The 21,495-nt window shown below is 44.2% G+C and overlaps 1 protein-coding gene across 1 annotated transcript in view; it reads right to left on the reverse strand.

Annotated features, from left to right (window-relative positions):
- The window catches only part of LOC134319242 (low-density lipoprotein receptor-related protein 5-like), a 53,817-nt gene extending 36,234 nt beyond the window's left edge, over window positions 1-17,583 (reverse strand). The window contains exons 1-4 of the mRNA XM_063000301.1: window positions 17,424-17,583; window positions 7,572-7,772; window positions 7,137-7,356; window positions 2,578-2,765 (exon numbers count right to left, since the gene is read on the reverse strand). Coding sequence (XP_062856371.1) covers window positions 2,578-2,765; window positions 7,137-7,356; window positions 7,572-7,772; window positions 17,424-17,478 — 664 coding nt within the window. The 5' untranslated portion in view covers window positions 17,479-17,583. The remainder of the gene's footprint in view (window positions 1-2,577; window positions 2,766-7,136; window positions 7,357-7,571; window positions 7,773-17,423) is intronic.
- Between the last annotated feature and the right edge of the window lie 3,912 nt (window positions 17,584-21,495).

Here is a 21,495-nt window from a genome sequence, read left to right on the forward strand (position 1 = left end):
CCGAGTGGAACCTGTCCTGGAAAACCGCTGTATGACCTTGGCCACCATGCTGTAGCTCAGTTTCAGGGTGTTAGCAATCTTCTTATAGCCCAGGCCATCTTTGTGGAGAGCAACAATTCTATTTCTCACATCCTCAGAGAGTTCTTTGCCATGAGGTGCCATGTTGAATATCCAGTGGCCAGTATGAGAGAATTGTACCCAAAACACCAAATTTAACAGCCCTGCTCCCCATTTACACCTGGGACCTTGACACATGACACCAGGGAGAGACAACGACACATTTGGGCACAATTTGGACATGTTCACTGTGGGGTGTACTCACTTATGTTGCCAGCTATTTAGACATTAATGGCTGTGTGTTGAGTTATTTTCAGAAGACAGTAAATCTACACTGCTATACAAGTTGTACACTGACTACTCTAAGTTATATCCAAGTTTCATGTCTATAGTGTTGTCCCATGAAAAGATATAATGAAATATTTGCAGAAATGTGAGGGGTGTACTCACTTTTGTGATACACTGTATGTAGATACACACACATATACACACATGTACACACACATACACACAAACACACATACACACACATATGCAGATACACACACATACACACACATATGCAGATACACACACATATACACACGTAAACAGATACACACTCGCACACAGATACACACACACAAACATACACACACACATATATACACATAGATACACACACACAAACATACACACACATATACACACATAGATACACACACACAAACATATACACACATATATACACACACATATACACACATAGATACACACACAAACATACACACATATATACACACACATATACACACATAGATACACACACAAACATACACACACATATACACACACATATACACACATAGATACACACACATATACACACATATATACACACACATATACACACATAGATACACACACAAACATACACACACATATACACACACATATACACACATAGATACACACACATATATGCACATGTGAATATACACACACATATATACACCTATACACAAACACATCTTCACACCTTCACACACAAATACACACATAAACAGATACACACTCACACACACACACACACAGAAACACAGATACACACACACACACACTGCAGTACATGATTGCTGAGGATTTATGGGCTGCTCATTAATCCTGTGACTGGATTCAGATCTGGTGACTGGAGAGGCAGTTTAAACACACTGAACTTATTATCATGTTAATAATAACAGTTTAAGACGATTGGAAGTCGCCATTATACGTCACAAAGGGAAGCACGTGTTCACCAACAGTGTGTGTGTGTGTGTGTGTGTGTGTGTGTGAGCTTACTGTAAGGCTGCCTCTCCTGTCCCAGGACCTGGATGTCCATGGGTGAGTAGATCCCGTTCAGGATTTCCCTCCGGTTGCTCCCCGTGTGTTTGTTGCAGGCGTGGATGGAGCGCGTCTGCCAGTCCGTCCAGTAGAGCGTCTCGTCGGACAGCGTGAGAGCAAACGGGTGCGTCAGGGTCCCTTCGACCACCGTCTCCCTGGAAACACAGGCGCACAAACACACCCTCCGGTCAGCGAGCAATTCTGAGAAACACCGGCGGCGCTGTGGATCTGTTCAAATGAAAGGAACGCTAAGGTACGCTGGCGCACCAGTGCCGGGATCCAGGGTTCGAACCGGTGGTGGACTGCCGTCCTGTCCAGTGCGTGTGCAGAAACTGGACCCACTGTGACCCTGACCAGGATAAAATTGTGGCTAAATATGAATGAGTCCAAATGAGGAACCTTACTCCCTCAAACGTTCTGTACATTCACTGCAATGCACCAGTACCACCAGTGGCAAAACAGCCTGATACTACCACCAGCACGCTTTACAGCAGGTACAGTGATGTTGGGGATGCAGGACTCCAAACCTACCTCTGATAACTGTGACCAAAATATTTGAATCTTCTGAATCTTTGTTTCGTGTATCAGCTTTACTGAGAGCGTAACAGCCTGATACTACCACCAGCACGCTTTACAGCAGGTGCAGTGATGTTGGGTTCATTTACACCTAATTTTAGGAGGAGGATCCGTCACCCGATCTCAGGTTCCTGTGGGTTCTTCAGTCCCAGTGCTTAGGAAGAACCGGAGAGGAACCGGATTCCTCCGGGCTTCGGACGAGAGCGGGTCGGCGGGGCGCGGCGGATTGTTTGAAGTCCGCCAGAGCGCCGCAAACGCCGTGGTTAATCAGCGGCGCCCGAAACGACGGAGATGAAAGAGAGGGGCGCGGGTCTGAAGCTGTGTTTAGATCACAACACCGCACAGAGCTTCTGGGGCCTGCTAGCCGCCACGGTTGCTGACAGGTGTAATAAATCGGCGCTACAGAGGCACTGTACGCTTCAGAGTCTGGCGCGACAGTTTAGGGAAGGCCCTCTCCCGTTCCAGCATGAGCAAACTCCAGCGTCCTGCACAGAGCCCTGAGCTCAGCCCCACTCAACAGCACCATCGGGGCATTGCGAGGGTAAGCTAGAGGAGGAGAAGTGAGTGCTGCTGACCGTGCCGTGCCGTCCAGGTTGGCGCGGTGGATGAAGCTGAGCTTGGCGTCGGCCCAGTACAGCTTCTGCTCGTCCAGGTCGATGGTCAGTCCGTTAGGCCAGTAAATGTCCTTGGCTATTATCACCCTCCTGCTGCTGCCGTCCATCCCTGCTCGCTCGATCCTCGGCTCCTCGCCCCAGTCCGTCCAGTACATGTACCTGCACACACACACACACACACACATGTTTATTATACACACAGTACATGTACCTGCACACACACACACACACACACACACATGTTTATTATACACACAGTACAGTGTATCACAAAAGTGAGTACACCCCTCACATTTCTGCAGATATTTAAGTATATCTTTTCATGGGACAACACTGACAAAATGACACTTTGACACAATGAAAAGTAGTCTGTGTGCAGCTTATATAACAGTGTAAATTTATTCTTCCCTCAAAATAACTCAATATACAGCCATTAATGTCTAAACCACCGGCAACAAAAGTGAGTACACCCCTAAGAGACTACACCCCTAAATGTCCAAATTGAGCACTGCTTGTCATTTTCCCTCCAAAATGTCATGTGATTTGTTAGTGTTACTAGGTCTCAGGTGTGCATAGGGAGCAGGTGTGTTCAATTTAGTAGTACAGCTCTCACACTCTCTCATACTGGTCACTGAAAGTTCCAACATGGCACCTCATGGCAAAGAACTCTCTGAGGATCTTAAAAGACGAATTGTCGCGCTACATGAAGATGGCCAAGGCTACATGAAGATGGCCAACACCCTGAAACTGAGCTGCAGCACAGTGGTCAAGATCATCCAGCGTTTTAAAAGAGCAGGGTCCACTCAGAACAGACCTCGCGTCGGTCGTCCAAAGAAGCTGAGTGCACGTGCTCAGCGTCACATCCAACTGCTGTCTTTGAAAGATAGGCGCAGGAGTGCTGTCAGCATTGCTGCAGAGATTGAAAAGGTGGGGGGTCAGCCTGTCAGTGCTCAGACCATACGCCGCACACTACATCAAATTGGTCTGCATGGCTGTCACCCCAGAAGGAAGCCTCTTCTGAAGTCTCTACACAAGAAAGCCCGCAAACAGTTTGCTGAAGACATGTCAACAAAGGACATGGATTACTGGAACCATGTCCTATGGTCTGATGAGACCAAGATTAATTTGTTTGGTTCAGATGGTCTCAAGCATGTGTGGCAGCAATCAGGTGAGGAGTACAAAGATAAGTGTGTCATGCCTACAGTCAAGCATGGTGGTGGGAATGCCATGGTCTGGGGCTGCATGAGTGCAGCAGGTGTTGGGGAGTTACATTTCATTGAGGGACACATGAACTCCAATATGTACTGTGAAATACTGAAGCAGAGCATGATCCCCTCCCTCCGGAAACTGGGTCGCAGGGCAGTGTTCCAGCATGATAATGACCCCAAACACACCTCTAAGACGACCACTGCTTTATTGAAGAGGCTGAGGGTAAAGGTGATGGACTGGCCAAGCATGTCTCCAGACCTAAACCCAATAGAACATCTTTGGGGCATCCTCAAGCGGAAGGTGGAGGAGCGCAAAGTCTCGAATATCCGCCAGCTCCGTGATGTCGTCATGGAGGAGTGGAAAAGCATTCCAGTGGCAACCTCTAAAGCTCTGGTAAACTCCATGCCCAGGAGAGTTAAGGCAGTTCTGGGAAATAATGGTGGCCACACAAAATATTGACACTTCAGGAACTTTCACTAAGGGGTGTACTCACTTTTGTTGCCGGTGGTTTAGACATTAATGGCTGTATATTGAGTTATTTTGAGGGAAGAATAAATTTACACTGTTATATAAGCTGCACACAGACTACTTTTCATTGTGTCAAAGTGTCATTTTGTCAGTGTTGTCCCATGAAAAGATATACTTAAATATCTGCAGAAATGTGAGGGGTGTACTCACTTTTGTGATACACTGTGTACAATGTACCTGCACACACACACACACACACGTTTATTACACACACAGTACATGTAAGTACACACACACACACATGTTTATTACACACACACACACACATTAATTACACACGTGCCCACATATACACATATTAATCACACACACACACACACACATTAATCACACACACGCTACATCAACTACATGTACCTTCATCCACACCCACACATCCATCAAACATCTGGTTTTGTACACACTGAGGTGGCCGGTGTTTATTGGAGAGTGTTTGGACTCTGGAGATCGATGCCAGTAAACCGGACGTTTCCACGGTTACAATTCACCGGTCAACATAACGCAACCCGACAGGTCAGTGTATTTTACCGCCTTACTTTATGAATACCATCATTTCACAACAGCCTCCCACACGGGTTGGAGTCCTCCGAGCGTTCGAGCGGTGCTACCCGCCTGGCCTGGCGCTCCACAGACACGGCTGGGCTGGACGGGGGTCACCTCACGACGTCTGCTGTCCTGTCATACCGCAACAGAACCCGCGGCACTGAGTGTGGTTCAGGAGCTCATTTTCTTGTTCTGACCGTCTCATGCACTCGCTCAGCGGTGATCATCTTCCTCCGTGAGATCTTCAGGCTCTGCGTCAGCGTCCGGGCTTCACGTCCACATGTGGCTACTGGTCAGACCAAGGATTCCATCGATCGTCGCTAACTGACTCATTTTCCACGTCCATACGGATATCTGAACGTCTCGGTCACATATTTAAGTGAAATAAAAAAGTTAATCGTGTCTTTCTGGGTTTCTTAACGCAGCCAGATACAGAAAACGCGGCGCCTCCGATCCGACCGTTTACACAAACACAATTCAGACCGTAACCGCCGGACACAGCGGAAACACTTCCACTCTGTTCCGCGCGTTATTAAACACTTTCCCCTCGATCGAACAGCTCAGAGACGGAGCCGATAAACCCAGAGCGAGGAACGAAAGCGCTAACGATGACACGCTGTTTACAGAGAGGGAGAAAACGCGGCCGCTAAGTGTTAACACGCACGCTAAGCCAATTAGCATTAACCGTCCTGATTTGATGAAATTGCTTCAGTGTGTGGAACACAAAAACACCGCTTCTGTTTCTGAGCAGCACCGGTCAGCAGGACCGCCGTCATCCACCGAACAAAATAACAGGTCCAAACCCCACAAACGTGCAGCAGAGGGGCGACGGGGGCGCGGAAAACACCCGAAATATTACAGACGGGGAATAAACGCTGAAATAAACCAGATCAATGATGCTGAGAGGACAGCGTCTGGCTCGTTTACATTCTGATTTCTGTCGGGCCCTTCAGCGAGGCCCTTGATCCCCTCGGCTCCAAGGGTGGCGTATATATGTCCAGCACGTGTGTACACGTCTGTACGATATTCTGGTCTGTTGGTCCTCAAATCCATTCACCGGGCGGCGGTGTGTTCAGACCAAGACCAATCAACTACAGATAAACCGTGTGGTCGAAAGTATGTGGACACCCTTATAACCGTGTGTGAGAGAGTTACAAACACGCGCACACACACACACACACACCAGAGGGTGTGAATCAGATCTTGAGGTATGTGTGAGCGCGTGTGTGTGTGTGTGTGAGCGTGTGAGCGTGTGAGAAAACTCCACAGGAACGTGTAACCAGATCCACGTCCTCCATCAACTCCTCCCTCCACACACACACACACGCACACACGTAAAAACTTACACGTACAGACACACAGAGACTTACACACACATCAAAACATACACACACACACTTACGCACACACACATGCACACACACACACACGTAAAAACATACATCCTTACACACACATACTCACACCCACACACACTTCTACACACACAGAGACTTACGCACACACACACACACACACACACGTAAAAACATACACACACACACACACACACGTAAAAACACACACACACACATGTAAAAACATACACACACACACACACACACGTAAAAACACACACACACACATGTAAAAACACACACACACACACACACACACGTAAAAACATACACACACACACACACACATGTAAAACAATACATACGTAGTAACACACACACACACACACACACACACACACACACACACGCTGAAGTGCAGCAGTGAGTGTTTTATGAAAACAGAGCAGCAGGATGTGTGATGTGTTTCTTTAGGACGAGAGCCAGGAAACCTTTCTGCTCCCTCCATCATCCACTCACACCAACCCTCACACCAACCCTCGCTCCTCCAGAACCCTTCTACACAACGCGCCCTGTCCAACACCAAAAGTATGTGGACACCTGATCATGAGCACACTGCCTCACCGACCTCTGTGGCTACAACAGGCTTTACTCTTCTAGGAAAGTTTTCCTCAAGATTTTAAAGTGTTTGTGGGAACAACATTCCGATTCCTCCCAGATATGTTGACCGAGTCGAGGTCAGCAGCCCGAGCAGAGCTCTGGAGATCCTCCAGACCGACCTCGGACCAAACACACAAGGGCTCGGTCACGCATCGCGGGCGTCCACATACTTCTGACCATATACGGAACGCTTACCTGGCGCACAGGTGGAAGGATGAAGGTGAGCGAGTGTGGACGCGGGGTTGAGACTCACCTCTGAGCAGGGTTCAGCGCTATAGCCCGAGGCTGGTCCAGGTCCTGCCAGAACAGAACCTTCCGGCACGTCCCGTCCAGATTGGCCACCTCGATGCGTTTGGTTTCTGAATCGGTCCAGTAGAGCTTCCGTCCCAGCCAATCACACGCCAGCCCATCGGGCGAGTCCAGCCCGGACACCACCACCTTCTGACCGGAACCCAACACCGCCTCCTTCACTGCTACACACACACACACACACACACACACACACACACAGTTCAGCTACACACATCAGCGCCCAATCCAGTGTTGGATATATCCACCTCATCTGTGCTCTGACGCCCCCTGGAGGAACACGATATGCTCTGTGTATTCCTCCACCACTCATGCTGTTGCTTTAACCCGACAGTAGGTGTCGCTGTGTGTGTGTGTGTGTGTGTGTGTGTGTGTGTACCATTGCTGCTCTGGTTGTAGAAGGTCTGCTTGATGGCCTCCTCGCTGACGTCCGTCCAGAAGACGAGACTCTCCGAGAACAGGAAGTCGACGGCGGCGGCGTCCTCCAGGTCACTGACCAACACCGCCGACTCCGCCCGCGCCGACTCCGCGTCCAACAGACGCACATCCCGCCGATTAGCAAACAGCAGCAGGGGAGAACCTGAAAGAGACGCACACGGTGTGAGAACCTACAACCACACACACACACAAGGGGTGTAAAAGCTTACACACACACACACACACACACACACACACACAAGGGGTGTAAAAGCTTACACACACACACACACACACACACACACACACAAGGGGTGTAAAAGCTTACACACACACACACACACACACACACACACACAAGTGTAAAAGCCTACACACACACACACACACACACAAGTGTAAAAGCCTACACACACACACACACACACACACAAGTGTAAAAGCCTACACACACACACACACACACACACACAAGTGTAAAAGCCTACACACACACACAAGGGGTGTAAAAGCTTACACACACACACACACACACACACACAAGTGTAAAAGCCTACACACACACACACACACACACACAAGTGTAAAAGCCTACACACACACACACACACACACAAGGGGTGTAAAAGCTTACACACACACACACACACACACACACAAGTGTAAAAGCCTACACACACACACACACACACAAGTGTAAAAGCCTACACACACACACACACACACACACACACACACAAGTGTAAAAGCCTACACACACACACACACACACACACAAGTGTAAAAGCTTACACACACACACACACACACACACAAGTGTAAAAGCCTACACACACACACACACACACACACTAGGAGTGTAAAAGCTTACACACACACACACACACACACACACTAGGAGTGTAAAAGCTTACACACACACACACACACACACACACACTAGGGGTGTAAAAGCTTACACACACACACACACACACACACACACTAGGGGTGTGCTATATCGTATCGTTCACGATAATACCGGTATAATTTTTAAAACGATACAAAAAAGCCCATATCGTAATAATAGCGATATTCTGCGTTGTTTACGTAATGACGTCACATAGCTACGCAAACGGCGTACGTTCGTTACGTGGGTCATTTGGGCACAGCAACGAGTACGGCGGAAAGCGGCTCTGCGGTGGAGGAGCTCGTTCCAAAAACTCCAAGTCCATCAATCTATCCATGGCAACCCAAACCCCAACCACCGCTTTGCCGGCAACTTTTTTGCGGAAGTATTTCTGCACGCAGTTTCATACAGGGACAAAATTCAACAGCGCACCTCCACCAACCAGTTCAGGACAACTCTTAACATTAATGTCAACCACCAACACAGAAGTAGTGCTACTGTACTTAGTACTAATACTACTGTACTTAGTACTATTACTACTGTACTTAGTACTAATACTACTGTACTTAGTACTATTACTACTGTACTTAGTACTAATACTACTGTACTTAGTACTATTACTACTGTACTTAGTACTAATACTACTGTACTTAGTACTATTACTACTGTACTTAGTACTATTACTACTGCTACTTAGTACTAATACTACTGTACTTAGTACTAATACTACTGTACTTAGTACTATTACTACTGTACTTAGTACTAATACTACTGTACTTAGTACTATTACTACTGCTACTTAGTACTAATACTACTGTACTTAGTACTAATACTACTGTACTTAGTACTAATACTACTGTACTTAGTACTATTACTACTGTACTTAGTACTAATACTACTGTACTTAGTACTATTACTACTGTACTTAGTACTATTACTACTGTACTTAGTACTACTACTGCTACTTAGTACTATTACTACTGTACTTAGTACTATTACTGTACTTAGTACTACTACTGTACTTAGTACTATTACTACTGTACTTAGTACTATTACTGTACTTAGTACTATTACTACTGTACTTAGTACTATTACTACTGTACTTAGTACTAATACTACTGCTACTTAGTACTACTACTGTACTTAGTACTATTACTACTGTACTTAGTACTATTACTACTGTACTTAGTACTACTACTGTACTTAGTACTAATACTACTGTACTTAGTACTACTACTGCTACTTAGTACTATTACTACTGTACTTAGTACTATTACTGTACTTAGTACTATTACTACTGTACTTAGTACTACTACTGTACTTAGTACTATTACTACTGTACTTAGTACTATTACTGTACTTAGTACTATTACTACTGTACTTAGTACTATTACTACTGTACTTAGTACTAATACTACTGCTACTTAGTACTACTACTGTACTTAGTACTATTACTACTGTACTTAGTACTATTACTACTGTACTTAGTACTACTACTGTACTTAGTACTAATACTACTGCTACTTAGTACTACTACTGTACTTAGTACTATTACTACTGTACTTAGTACTATTACTACTGTACTTAGTACTACTACTGTACTTAGTACTATTACTACTGTACTTAGTACTATTACTGTACTTAGTACTATTACTACTGTACTTAGTACTAATACTACTGCTACTTAGTACTACTACTGTACTTAGTACTACTACTACTACTGTACTTAGTACTACTACTACTACTGTACTTAGTACTAATACTACTGCTACTTAGTACTACTACTGTACTTAGTACTACTACTGTACTTAGTACTAATACTGTACTTATTACTACTACTGTCCTTAGTACTACTACTGCTACTTAGTACTATTACTACTGTACTTAGTACTACTACTGTACTTAGTACTACTACTGTCCTTAGTACTACTACTGTACTTAGTACTATTACTACTGTACTTAGTACTACTACTGTACTTAGTACTATTACTACTGTACTTAGTACTAATACTACTGCTACTTAGTACTACTACTGTACTTAGTACTACTACTACTGTACTTAGTACTATTACTACTGTACTTAGTACTAATACTACTGTACTTAGTACTATTACTACTGTACTTAGTACTATTACTACTGTACTTAGTACTACTACTGCTACTTAGTACTATTACTACTGTACTTAGTACTATTACTGTACTTAGTACTACTACTGTACTTAGTACTATTACTACTGTACTTAGTACTATTACTGTACTTAGTACTATTACTACTGTACTTAGTACTATTACTACTGTACTTAGTACTAATACTACTGCTACTTAGTACTACTACTGTACTTAGTACTATTACTACTGTACTTAGTACTATTACTACTGTACTTAGTACTACTACTGTACTTAGTACTAATACTACTGTACTTAGTACTACTACTGCTACTTAGTACTATTACTACTGCTACTTAGTACTAATACTACTGTACTTAGTACTAATACTACTGTACTTAGTACTATTACTACTGTACTTAGTACTAATACTACTGTACTTAGTACTATTACTACTGCTACTTAGTACTAATACTACTGTACTTAGTACTATTACTACTGTACTTAGTACTAATACTACTGTACTTAGTACTATTACTACTGTACTTAGTACTATTACTACTGTACTTAGTACTACTACTGCTACTTAGTACTATTACTACTGTACTTAGTACTATTACTGTACTTAGTACTACTACTGTACTTAGTACTATTACTACTGTACTTAGTACTATTACTGTACTTAGTACTATTACTACTGTACTTAGTACTATTACTACTGTACTTAGTACTAATACTACTGCTACTTAGTACTACTACTGTACTTAGTACTATTACTACTGTACTTAGTACTATTACTACTGTACTTAGTACTACTACTGTACTTAGTACTAATACTACTGTACTTAGTACTACTACTGCTACTTAGTACTATTACTACTGTACTTAGTACTATTACTGTACTTAGTACTATTACTACTGTACTTAGTACTACTACTGTACTTAGTACTATTACTACTGTACTTAGTACTATTACTGTACTTAGTACTATTACTACTGTACTTAGTACTATTACTACTGTACTTAGTACTAATACTACTGCTACTTAGTACTACTACTGTACTTAGTACTATTACTACTGTACTTAGTACTATTACTACTGTACTTAGTACTACTACTGTACTTAGTACTAATACTACTGCTACTTAGTACTACTACTGTACTTAGTACTATTACTACTGTACTTAGTACTATTACTACTGTACTTAGTACTACTACTGTACTTAGTACTATTACTACTGTACTTAGTACTATTACTGTACTTAGTACTATTACTACTGTACTTAGTACTAATACTACTGCTACTTAGTACTACTACTGTACTTAGTACTACTACTACTACTGTACTTAGTACTACTACTACTACTGTACTTAGTACTAATACTACTGCTACTTAGTACTACTACTGTACTTAGTACTACTACTGTACTTAGTACTAATACTGTACTTATTACTACTACTGTCCTTAGTACTACTACTGCTACTTAGTACTATTACTACTGTACTTAGTACTACTACTGTACTTAGTACTACTACTGTCCTTAGTACTACTACTGTACTTAGTACTATTACTACTGTACTTAGTACTACTACTGTACTTAGTACTATTACTACTGTACTTAGTACTACTACTGTACTTAGTACTACTACTGTACTTAGTACTAATACTGTACTTAGTAGTAATTGTGGCGCGCTACGAGTAAAGGCGCCAGCTGGCTCTGCGCGTTCCAGTGTTGCCAGATTGGGCGGATTTTGTTTGGAAACAATTTAATAGCAGGTAAATAACACTTCTATTTTAAAGAAAATCTTCCGTTTTAAGAAGCTCCAGCATTGTAGAAGGTTATTAAAAGTAAAGTCAATTTATAATGCTGATTTGGCGTAATAGTGTTGGTCAGTCTGTATCATATTGTTAAAAGAAAATTAAAATGAGTTTTCCATTCATTCACACTAACATGTTCTGGGGTTCAACTGAGTCTCATCATTACACACAAGTTGGCAGCCAAATGATAAAGTATTGCAAAGGAAAATCTTTGAAATTCTTCCTCATAATGTTAATGTTTTGGTTTTTTTTACTTGTCAGGCAAAATGAAGAGAAAAAAAAGCGTTATTATTATGCGGGTCTTCGTGATGTAATTCTACATGCCACTCACTGCCTGTATAGGTAATAAAACAGGTATCAGTCTCTGTGCCACCCCTGTGTGAGCAATGGTCTCAGTCTGGTCACCCCTATGGAAATTGTCTGACTCCGCCATTACATTATGGTACATTATTTTTACTGGAAAGACAAAATACAGAAAAGTGCGCCTAATTCTTACATACGTCTTACATTTTTTTTACGAAGTGTTAACTTATATTAATTCTAAATAAAAACTGAACATAATTTTTTTTTGCAATAGTGTTTTCTCGAAATAAATAAAATATTTTTCAGTGTTTTGTTATATCGCCAAAAATATCGTTATCGCAAAAATAACCTGAAATATCGTGATATTATTTTAGGGCCATATCGCCCACCCCTAACACACACACAAGTGTAAAAGCTTACACACACACACACACACACACACACACACACAAGTGTAAAAGCTTACACACACACACACACACAAGTGTAAAAGCTTACACACACACACACACACACACACACACACAAGTGTAAAAGCTCACACACACACACACACACACACACACACACAAGTGTAAAAGCTTACACACACACACACACACACACACACAAGTGTAAAAGCTTACACACACACACACACACACACAAGTGTAAAAGCTTACACACACACACACACACACACACACAGAAAAGATTTGGACGATGATCTGCAATGGTTATAATAAAGATAAAGGTTCCATCTCACTGACGTTGTAAACAGGCGTGAAAACATTCCTTCAAACACCTCAAACAAAGATATCATCAATACCTCACAGTCCACCAATACCTCACAGTCCATCAATACCTCACAGTCCATCAATACCTCACAGTCCATCAATACCTCACAGTCCATCAATACCTCACAGTCCATCAATACCTCACAGTCCATCAATACCTCACAGTCCATCAATACCTCACAGTCCATCAATACCTCACAGTCCATCAATACCTCACAGTCCATCAATACCTCACAGTCCATCAATACCTCACAGTCCATCAATACCTCACAATCCATCAATACCTCAAACCGTCCACCAATACCTCAAACTGTCCACCAATACCTCAAACTGTCCACCAATACCTCAATCAGTCCATCACTACCTCAAACCGTCCATCACTACCTCAAACTGTCCACCAATACCTCAATCAGTCCACCAATACCTCAATCAGTCCACCAATACCTCAAACCGTCCATCACTACCTCAAACTGTCCACCAATACCTCAAACCGTCCACCAATACCTCAAACTGTCCACCAATACCTCAATCAGTCCACCAATACCTCAAACCGTCCATCACTACCTCAAACTGTCCACCAATACCTCAAACTGTCCACCAATACCTCAAACCGTCCACCAATACCTCAAACCGTCCACCAATACCTCAATCAGTCCACCAATACCTCAAACCGTCCATCACTACCTCAAACTGTCCACCAATACCTCAAACTGTCCACCAATACCTCAAACTGTCCACCAATACCTCAAACTGTCCACCAATACCTCAATCAGTCCACCAATACCTCAAACCGTCCATCACTACCTCAAACTGTCCACCAATACCTCAAACTGTCCACCAATACCTCAAACTGTCCACCAATACCTCAATCAGTCCACCAATACCTCAAACCGTCCATCACTACCTCAAACTGTCCACCAATACCTCAAACTGTCCACCAATACCTCAAACTGTCCACCAATACCTCAAACTGTCCATCACTACCTCAAACCGTCCATCACTACCTCAAACTGTCCACCAATACCTCAAACTGTCCACCAATACCTCAAACCGTCCACCAATACCTCAAACCGTCCACCAATACCTCAATCAGTCCACCAATACCTCAAACTGTCCACCAATACCTCAAACCGTCCACCAATACCTCAAACTGTCCACCAATACCTCAATCAGTCCACCAATACCTCAAACTGTCCACCAATACCTCAAACTGTCCACCAATACCTCAAACTGTCCACCAATACCTCAAACCGTCCACCAATACCTCAAACTGTCCACCAATACCTCAAACTGTCCACCAATACCTCAAACCGTCCACCAATACCTCAAACTGTCCACCAATACCTCAAACTGTCCACCAATACCTCAATCAGTCCACCAATACCTCCGTCCACCAATACCTCAATCAGTCCACCAATACCTCAATCAGTCCACCAATACCTCAAACTGTCCACCAATACCTCAAACTGTCCACCAATACCTCAAACCGTCCACCAATACCTCAAACTGTCCACCAATACCTCAAACTGTCCACCAATACCTCAAACTGTCCACCAATACCTCAAACCGTCCACCAATACCTCAAACTGTCCACCAATACCTCAAACTGTCCACCAATACCTCAAACTGGCCACCAATACCTCAAACCGTCCACCAATACCTCAATCAGTCCACCAATACCTCAAACTGTCCACCAATACCTCAAACTGTCCACCAATACCTCAAACTGGCCACCAATACCTCAAACCGTCCATCACTACCTCAAACCGTCCACCAATACCTCAAACTGTCCACCAATATCTCAAACCGTCCACCAATACCTCAAACTGTCCACCAATACCTCAATCAGTCCACCAATACCTCAAACTGTCCACCAATACCTCAATCAGTCCACCAATACCTCAAACTGTCCACCAATACCTCAAACTGTCCACCAATACCTCAAACCGTCCACCAATACCTCAAACTGTCCACCAATACCTCAAACTGTCCACCAATACCTCAAACCGTCCACCAATACCTCAAACCGTCCACCAATACCTCAAACTGTCCACCAATACCTCAATCAGTCCACCAATACCTCAATCAGTCCACCAATACCTCAAACCGTCCACCAATACCTCAATCAGTCCACCAATACCTCAATCAGTCCACCAATACCTCAATCAGTCCACCAATACCTCAAACCGTCCACCAATACCTCAAACTGTCCACCAATACCTCAATCAGTCCACCAATACCTCAATCAGTCCACCAATACCTCAAACCGTCCACCAATACCTCAAACCGTCCACCAATACCTCAATCAGTCCACCAATACCTCAAACTGTCCACCAATACCTCAAACCGTCCACCAATACCTCAATCAGTACAGAGAGTTAGAAGTGTTTTTTTTACCACACACACACACACACACACACACACACACACACACACACAGATCTGTTGGATCAGTTTTGAGGTACATTTTAAAACTATTTATTTACAGCTGGTCAACGTTATAATAAATATATTAACTATAAATATCGAAATACTTCTCAGTGATCGTTCCTGAATCCAACCTGCAGATAAAATATCAGCTAGTTACTACAGTAGTTATATCAACTGTTGATTTAAAAACAGATCTGTGATGAACCTCATTCTGTTATTTGTAGTTTTATGATCGGGAGAAGAATGTGGTCGGTACTGTTCAATATTCTGTCATATTTATTCACTTCTGCACTCAGTACAGGTGCAGCTACACTTTCACCTGAAGTCTGGAGAATAATAAGCAGAAAACTTAATCATTAATAAGTAATAATAATAAAAACATCTACCAACTACTACACACACACCACACACCTTTCAGCACACAGCGGTGTGTAGTGTATCAGACACCTCAGTTTAGTGAACGTACACAATATTCTGAGCATGAGTATATCTGCAGTCAGGAGGAATCATCACACACAGGAGGTGAAAAACTATCATTTCATCTGTCATCCCCAAATCAGACCTGCTACAACAGACCCCTGAAGGTTCGGAACAGGACACGGGATGAGCTGGTGGAACCCAAACAGCACAGATTTCTGTCCTCGGGTTACAAAATCAGGTGCAAACACTAAAATAAAGTGACCTTCAGGTTATAGAAAAGCTTTCTAGCACATAAAGGTGTGAGTAGATCTTCAGGAACGTGCTGAAGTCCATATTTAAATGGATTAGAAGATTGATGTGTGTTTAAAGCACCATGTAAATATTTTACTCATTCATAATAACTCATTTTGTTGTGAATATATCAGATATGAACGCTATTATTATTGATAATAGTAATAATATTATAATAACACTGTAACGCACTGTTTAAGAAATCTGCTATAATTTGCATAAACACAATGTTTCTGAAGTGTGAATAGAGTTTAAACACATAAACAAGGTGTATTTATAAGTAAAACGAGGCGGTTGTGAGGAATAAACAGTCCTGAACTTCACTGTGTGGAGGCTCCAAGGCCTGCAAAGCAAACACCACCATGTTCTCCACCTTCAATCCTTCATACGTTCGTTATATTTCGTTATAAACACTATTAAGAACTAAATTAAATATCTAATATGTTTTAAAGTTTGTGGTGATCTAAATAAGTGCTTTTAAATAAGTGAATTCGGCTGAATTGTCGGAATTGAGTCGCTAAATCAGGCGCAGCGAGTCCTGAAGTTCCATCAAAGTTCCACTGAGGGAACAGAAAATGAAAAATAATATGAATAAAGGAAGAGTTTATAAAGCCGAGTGTGATAATAGTGAATAAAATAAGTAGATTTGTGTAGATTTGAAGCTACTACGGGTCGATCCAGGTCGGATCTGGTGCTGAGGTACCGACTGAGCTGGTGTTGAGGCTCCACTCGGGAGCGAGCAAAAAAGTTTGAGAGGAATCCGAGAGTAAAACTACTCACCGTGAATGAGAGTAAACCAGCAATAAAGCAGCAATTCTGCTAATAAAGTCTCCATACTGCTCTTCAGCTACTCCAACGCTCCGCCATTATTCGGCTCCAAGCCACGGAACGAACTTTTTTTCTGGCCGGTTTCGCTGCTGGAGGATCCGGGCTCGGCTCCGCTCTTCCAACCGCTCAGCCCGACTTATTGTCCTGCTGCTGCTCGCGCGCGCGGGCACGCGCAACGAGGAAACGCACGAGCAGCAGCAGCAGCAGCGCGGTGGACGCGCGCCCAGCCCGGGGAGCGCGCCCGGCTACGTCACCGCGGTCAGAAGTATGTGGACGCGAGTTTGGAGTGTGTCTGTGGGAACTTACAGCCCGGGGAGTATTCATACGGTCAGGAAAGGTGTTCACATCAACATACAGTAGTTTATACACATTAACAGGGTGTATTTATTAGGAAAACGAGGCGGTTTTGAGTCTGTTGTGAGGAATAAACAGTCCTGAGCTTCACTGTGTTGGAGGCTCCAAAGCCTTTCAAAGCAAACACCACCATGTTCTCCACCTTTAAACCTGGTGAAGGTGAAGGTAGTCGATAGTGAAGCACAGGTGAGGAGTCATGCTACTGCAACTCAACTCAACTCCCACATACTTTTGACCACGTATAGGATGTCACTGGTTCGGCTTTCCTTACATTAAACGACTCTCCGAATTTGTCCAACTAATATGAATAAACTAGTGTTCAAAAGTATTTGGACACCTGAGCCCTGAGCCTGTTTTGAAACCAAATGCGACCTGTGTGTGATCTTTCCAGCTGGAACAACGGCCGCTCTTCTGAGACGCTCCTCACGAGACTTTGGAGTACGTCTGTGGGAACTTGCAGCCCGAGAAGCATTTGTAAGGTCAGGAAAGGATAGTCGCATATAAGTGACATTCCGATTCATCCCAAAGGTGTTTACATCAATACTGAAGCACAGGAGAGGAGTCATGCTATTGCAACAGCTCAACTCAACAAGAAGAGGTGTCCACATACTTTTGACCACATATTGGATGCCACGTGACGTTAAACAACTCTAATAATCTCCAAATTTGTCCGTTCCCTTTTAACTAATATAAATACACTAGTGGTCAAAAGTATTTGGACACCTGAGCCCTGAGCTTGTTTTGAAACCAAAAGCTATTAAAACAGAGTATGTACTGTACTTTGGAGTATGTCTGTGGGAATTTGTGTCCATTCAGGCAAAAAATTACAGCATTTTTATGGCTTGGTACTGACTGATCGATCAGTTGGTGTTCCGGTTCATTCCGAAACCGGCTACGGTCTGGACTCTGCAGGCTTTTCTTTAAGGTACGGGACTAGTAATCAGAAGGTCGCTGGTTCAAGCCTCACCACTGCCAGGTTACTGCTGTTGGGCCCTTGAGCGAGGCCCTTAACCCTCAATGGCTCAGACTGTATACTGTCTTAGTATTGTAAGTCACTTTGGATGAAGGCGTCGGCCAAATGCTGAAATGTAAATAAATGTAAATCTTCACGTCTTTATGGAGTTCGCTCATGCTGGAACGGGAAAGGACCTTCCCTAAACTGTTGCTGCAAATTCAGAAGCACGTATTTCCTTTATATGATTGATTTATTACACCTGTTAGCGACTGTTATGGCTGAAACATACAAACTCAGTAATTAGAAAAGGCGTCCCAATACTTTGGTCTCTATAGTGTATTATACAGTATTTACAGTGTAATAGGAGCAACTGTGTGACGGCTGGGCCGAATAACTCCCATCGCCATCGTTTGGGACGCAGCCGGCGAGTAGAATTGGGAAACGCGGTGTTGAGATGTGGGCTCGGAGGAGAAAGTGGCTAATCTGGCTAATCTGGCTAACACCGGCGCTTTTGTTTGAGAAGCACCTTTTCCAGATGGTTGGCGTTACGTGGAGCTATTTTGTAGGTTTTTTTTGTGTTCTGGAACGCGTCCGTTTTTTCCGAACTGCAATAGCGCGCGGGAACGGCGGCCAAGAAAAGCTTTCATTTGTGGACGGAGGCCTGGCGGATCAAAGCGGGAGGCGGCGGCCTGTAGCTGCGCAGGTGATCGTAAAGCCAGGTTTCATTACTGCATATTTCTGTAGGGATTACACACACACACACACACACACACACACACACACACACACACACACACACACAGCGGGGTACAGCGTGTGCTTCTGCTCACACACTGGCTGGTTGGAACTGAACCTCGGGGTTCGAGGCGCGGGGGAAGTTGACGTCGGCGCTGAACTCGTAAAAACGAATTCTCACCATTTCATTTCTCCTAATTTTTCCAATCCGTCCCTTCGTAGCGTTCACAAGTATGTGGACGCGTGTTTGCGTGCTTTTCACGAGGTTGGAGCGCGTCTGTGGGAACTTACAGCCCGAAGAGAGTTTGTAAGGTCAGGAAAGGTCACGCTATTGCAACAACTCGACGACCACGAGGGGTGTCCACATACTTTTGGCCACATTGGATGCCACTGGTTCGGCTTTCCCGACCTAACCTCATAAATCCAAAAAGTCCGGAGGAGAAACGTTACGGGTGTTCCTCGTACCCCAGCAGGGATGGGCAGGGGTACCACACAGGTCTAAATCTGATCCTCATTTCTGGTAGGAGTCTGTCAGGAGTTTTGCATGTTCTCTTTACATCTGTCTCATGCAGAAGGTATATTTACTTCTCTAAATCACTCCTAACTATGAGTGAGTGTTCTTCGCCCTTTAAAACCACAAAACTTCCATGTCGTATCCAATTCCCGATCGTATTTCACCTCTCTCCACTCCTGACCCCTCTGACACGTGTGCAGCACCGACCGCTTCTCTTCCCCTGCACCACACGAGTTCATACGGAGATCCGTATTGCGCATGGAGAGTCACGCACCCACCTCGGACCTGTACGGCCATTTTTTCGCCCTTTAAATACACTTACCTTCTTTGTCGTATCCAATTCCCCGATCGTATTTCACCTCTCTCCACTCCTGACCGAGAAGCGTCGTGACTAACACGCCCTCTCCGACACGTGTGCAGCACCGACCGCTTCTTTTATCCAAAGCGACTTACAGTTGTGACAGTATACAGTCTAAGCAATTGAGGGCCTTGCTCAAGGGCCCAACAGTGACAAGCTGGCAGTGGTGGGGCTTGAACCGGCAACCTTCTGATTACTGGACCAGTACCTTAACCACTAGGCTACAACTGCCCTGCTTCTTTTCACCTGCACCAGGCTGGTTCATGCGGAGACCCGTATTGCGCACGGAGAGTCACGCACCCATCTCGGACCCCGCGTCGAGGGCCGCTAAATCACACGACAGTTTGCCGTTTTAATAAAACCCAAAGCTTTTTGGGGTGGGGGGTGGGGGGGTGGGGTTTGGGTTTGTCCCCCTCCCTGATGAGTGCGCTCCTATAAAAGGTGTCCGGCGGTTCCTCTCCGTTACTTTCATCTTCCTAATTAAAGCTCAGACGCTTTATAGATCCTGAGCGCGCTGAGCCGCTTCCAAACATGTGCTGCTAGCTTCGTGTGGAGCGGCTTGTTTACGCCACACACTCCTCTAATAAAACACACACACACACACACACACACACACACACACACACACACACACACACACGCACACGCACACGCACACACACACACACACGGTGTTCGTGGCACGCTAACCAGCTTTCACTAAAAGCTCGAGTGGCACTACAGGACACGTTTTAGTCTCTCTGGCGCCTCCTGCCTGTCCAAGTGTTCCACCATCATCTGGCTGAAGAGAGACGCAGACTAGCACCTGTGGACTAGTCATCAGAAGGTTACTGGTTCATGTCCTACCTGTATATGGGCAAGCCGTAGCCTAGTGGTTAAGGTACTGGGCTGGTAATCAGAAGGTTGATGGGTCAAGTCCCACCACTGCCAGGTTGCCAATTTTGTATCTCCAGTTCACCTCACTTGCACGTCTTTGTACTGTGGGTGGAAACCCACACAGACACGGGGAGAACATGCAAACTCCACACAGACACGACCCTACCTGTGTAAGGGTACCACTGTTGGGCCCTTGATAAAGACCCCTTAACACTGGATTGCTTGAAAGTGT

Source organism: Trichomycterus rosablanca, chromosome 8, assembly GCF_030014385.1.
Source record: "Trichomycterus rosablanca isolate fTriRos1 chromosome 8, fTriRos1.hap1, whole genome shotgun sequence".
NCBI classification, from domain to species: Eukaryota; Metazoa; Chordata; class Actinopteri; order Siluriformes; family Trichomycteridae; genus Trichomycterus; species Trichomycterus rosablanca.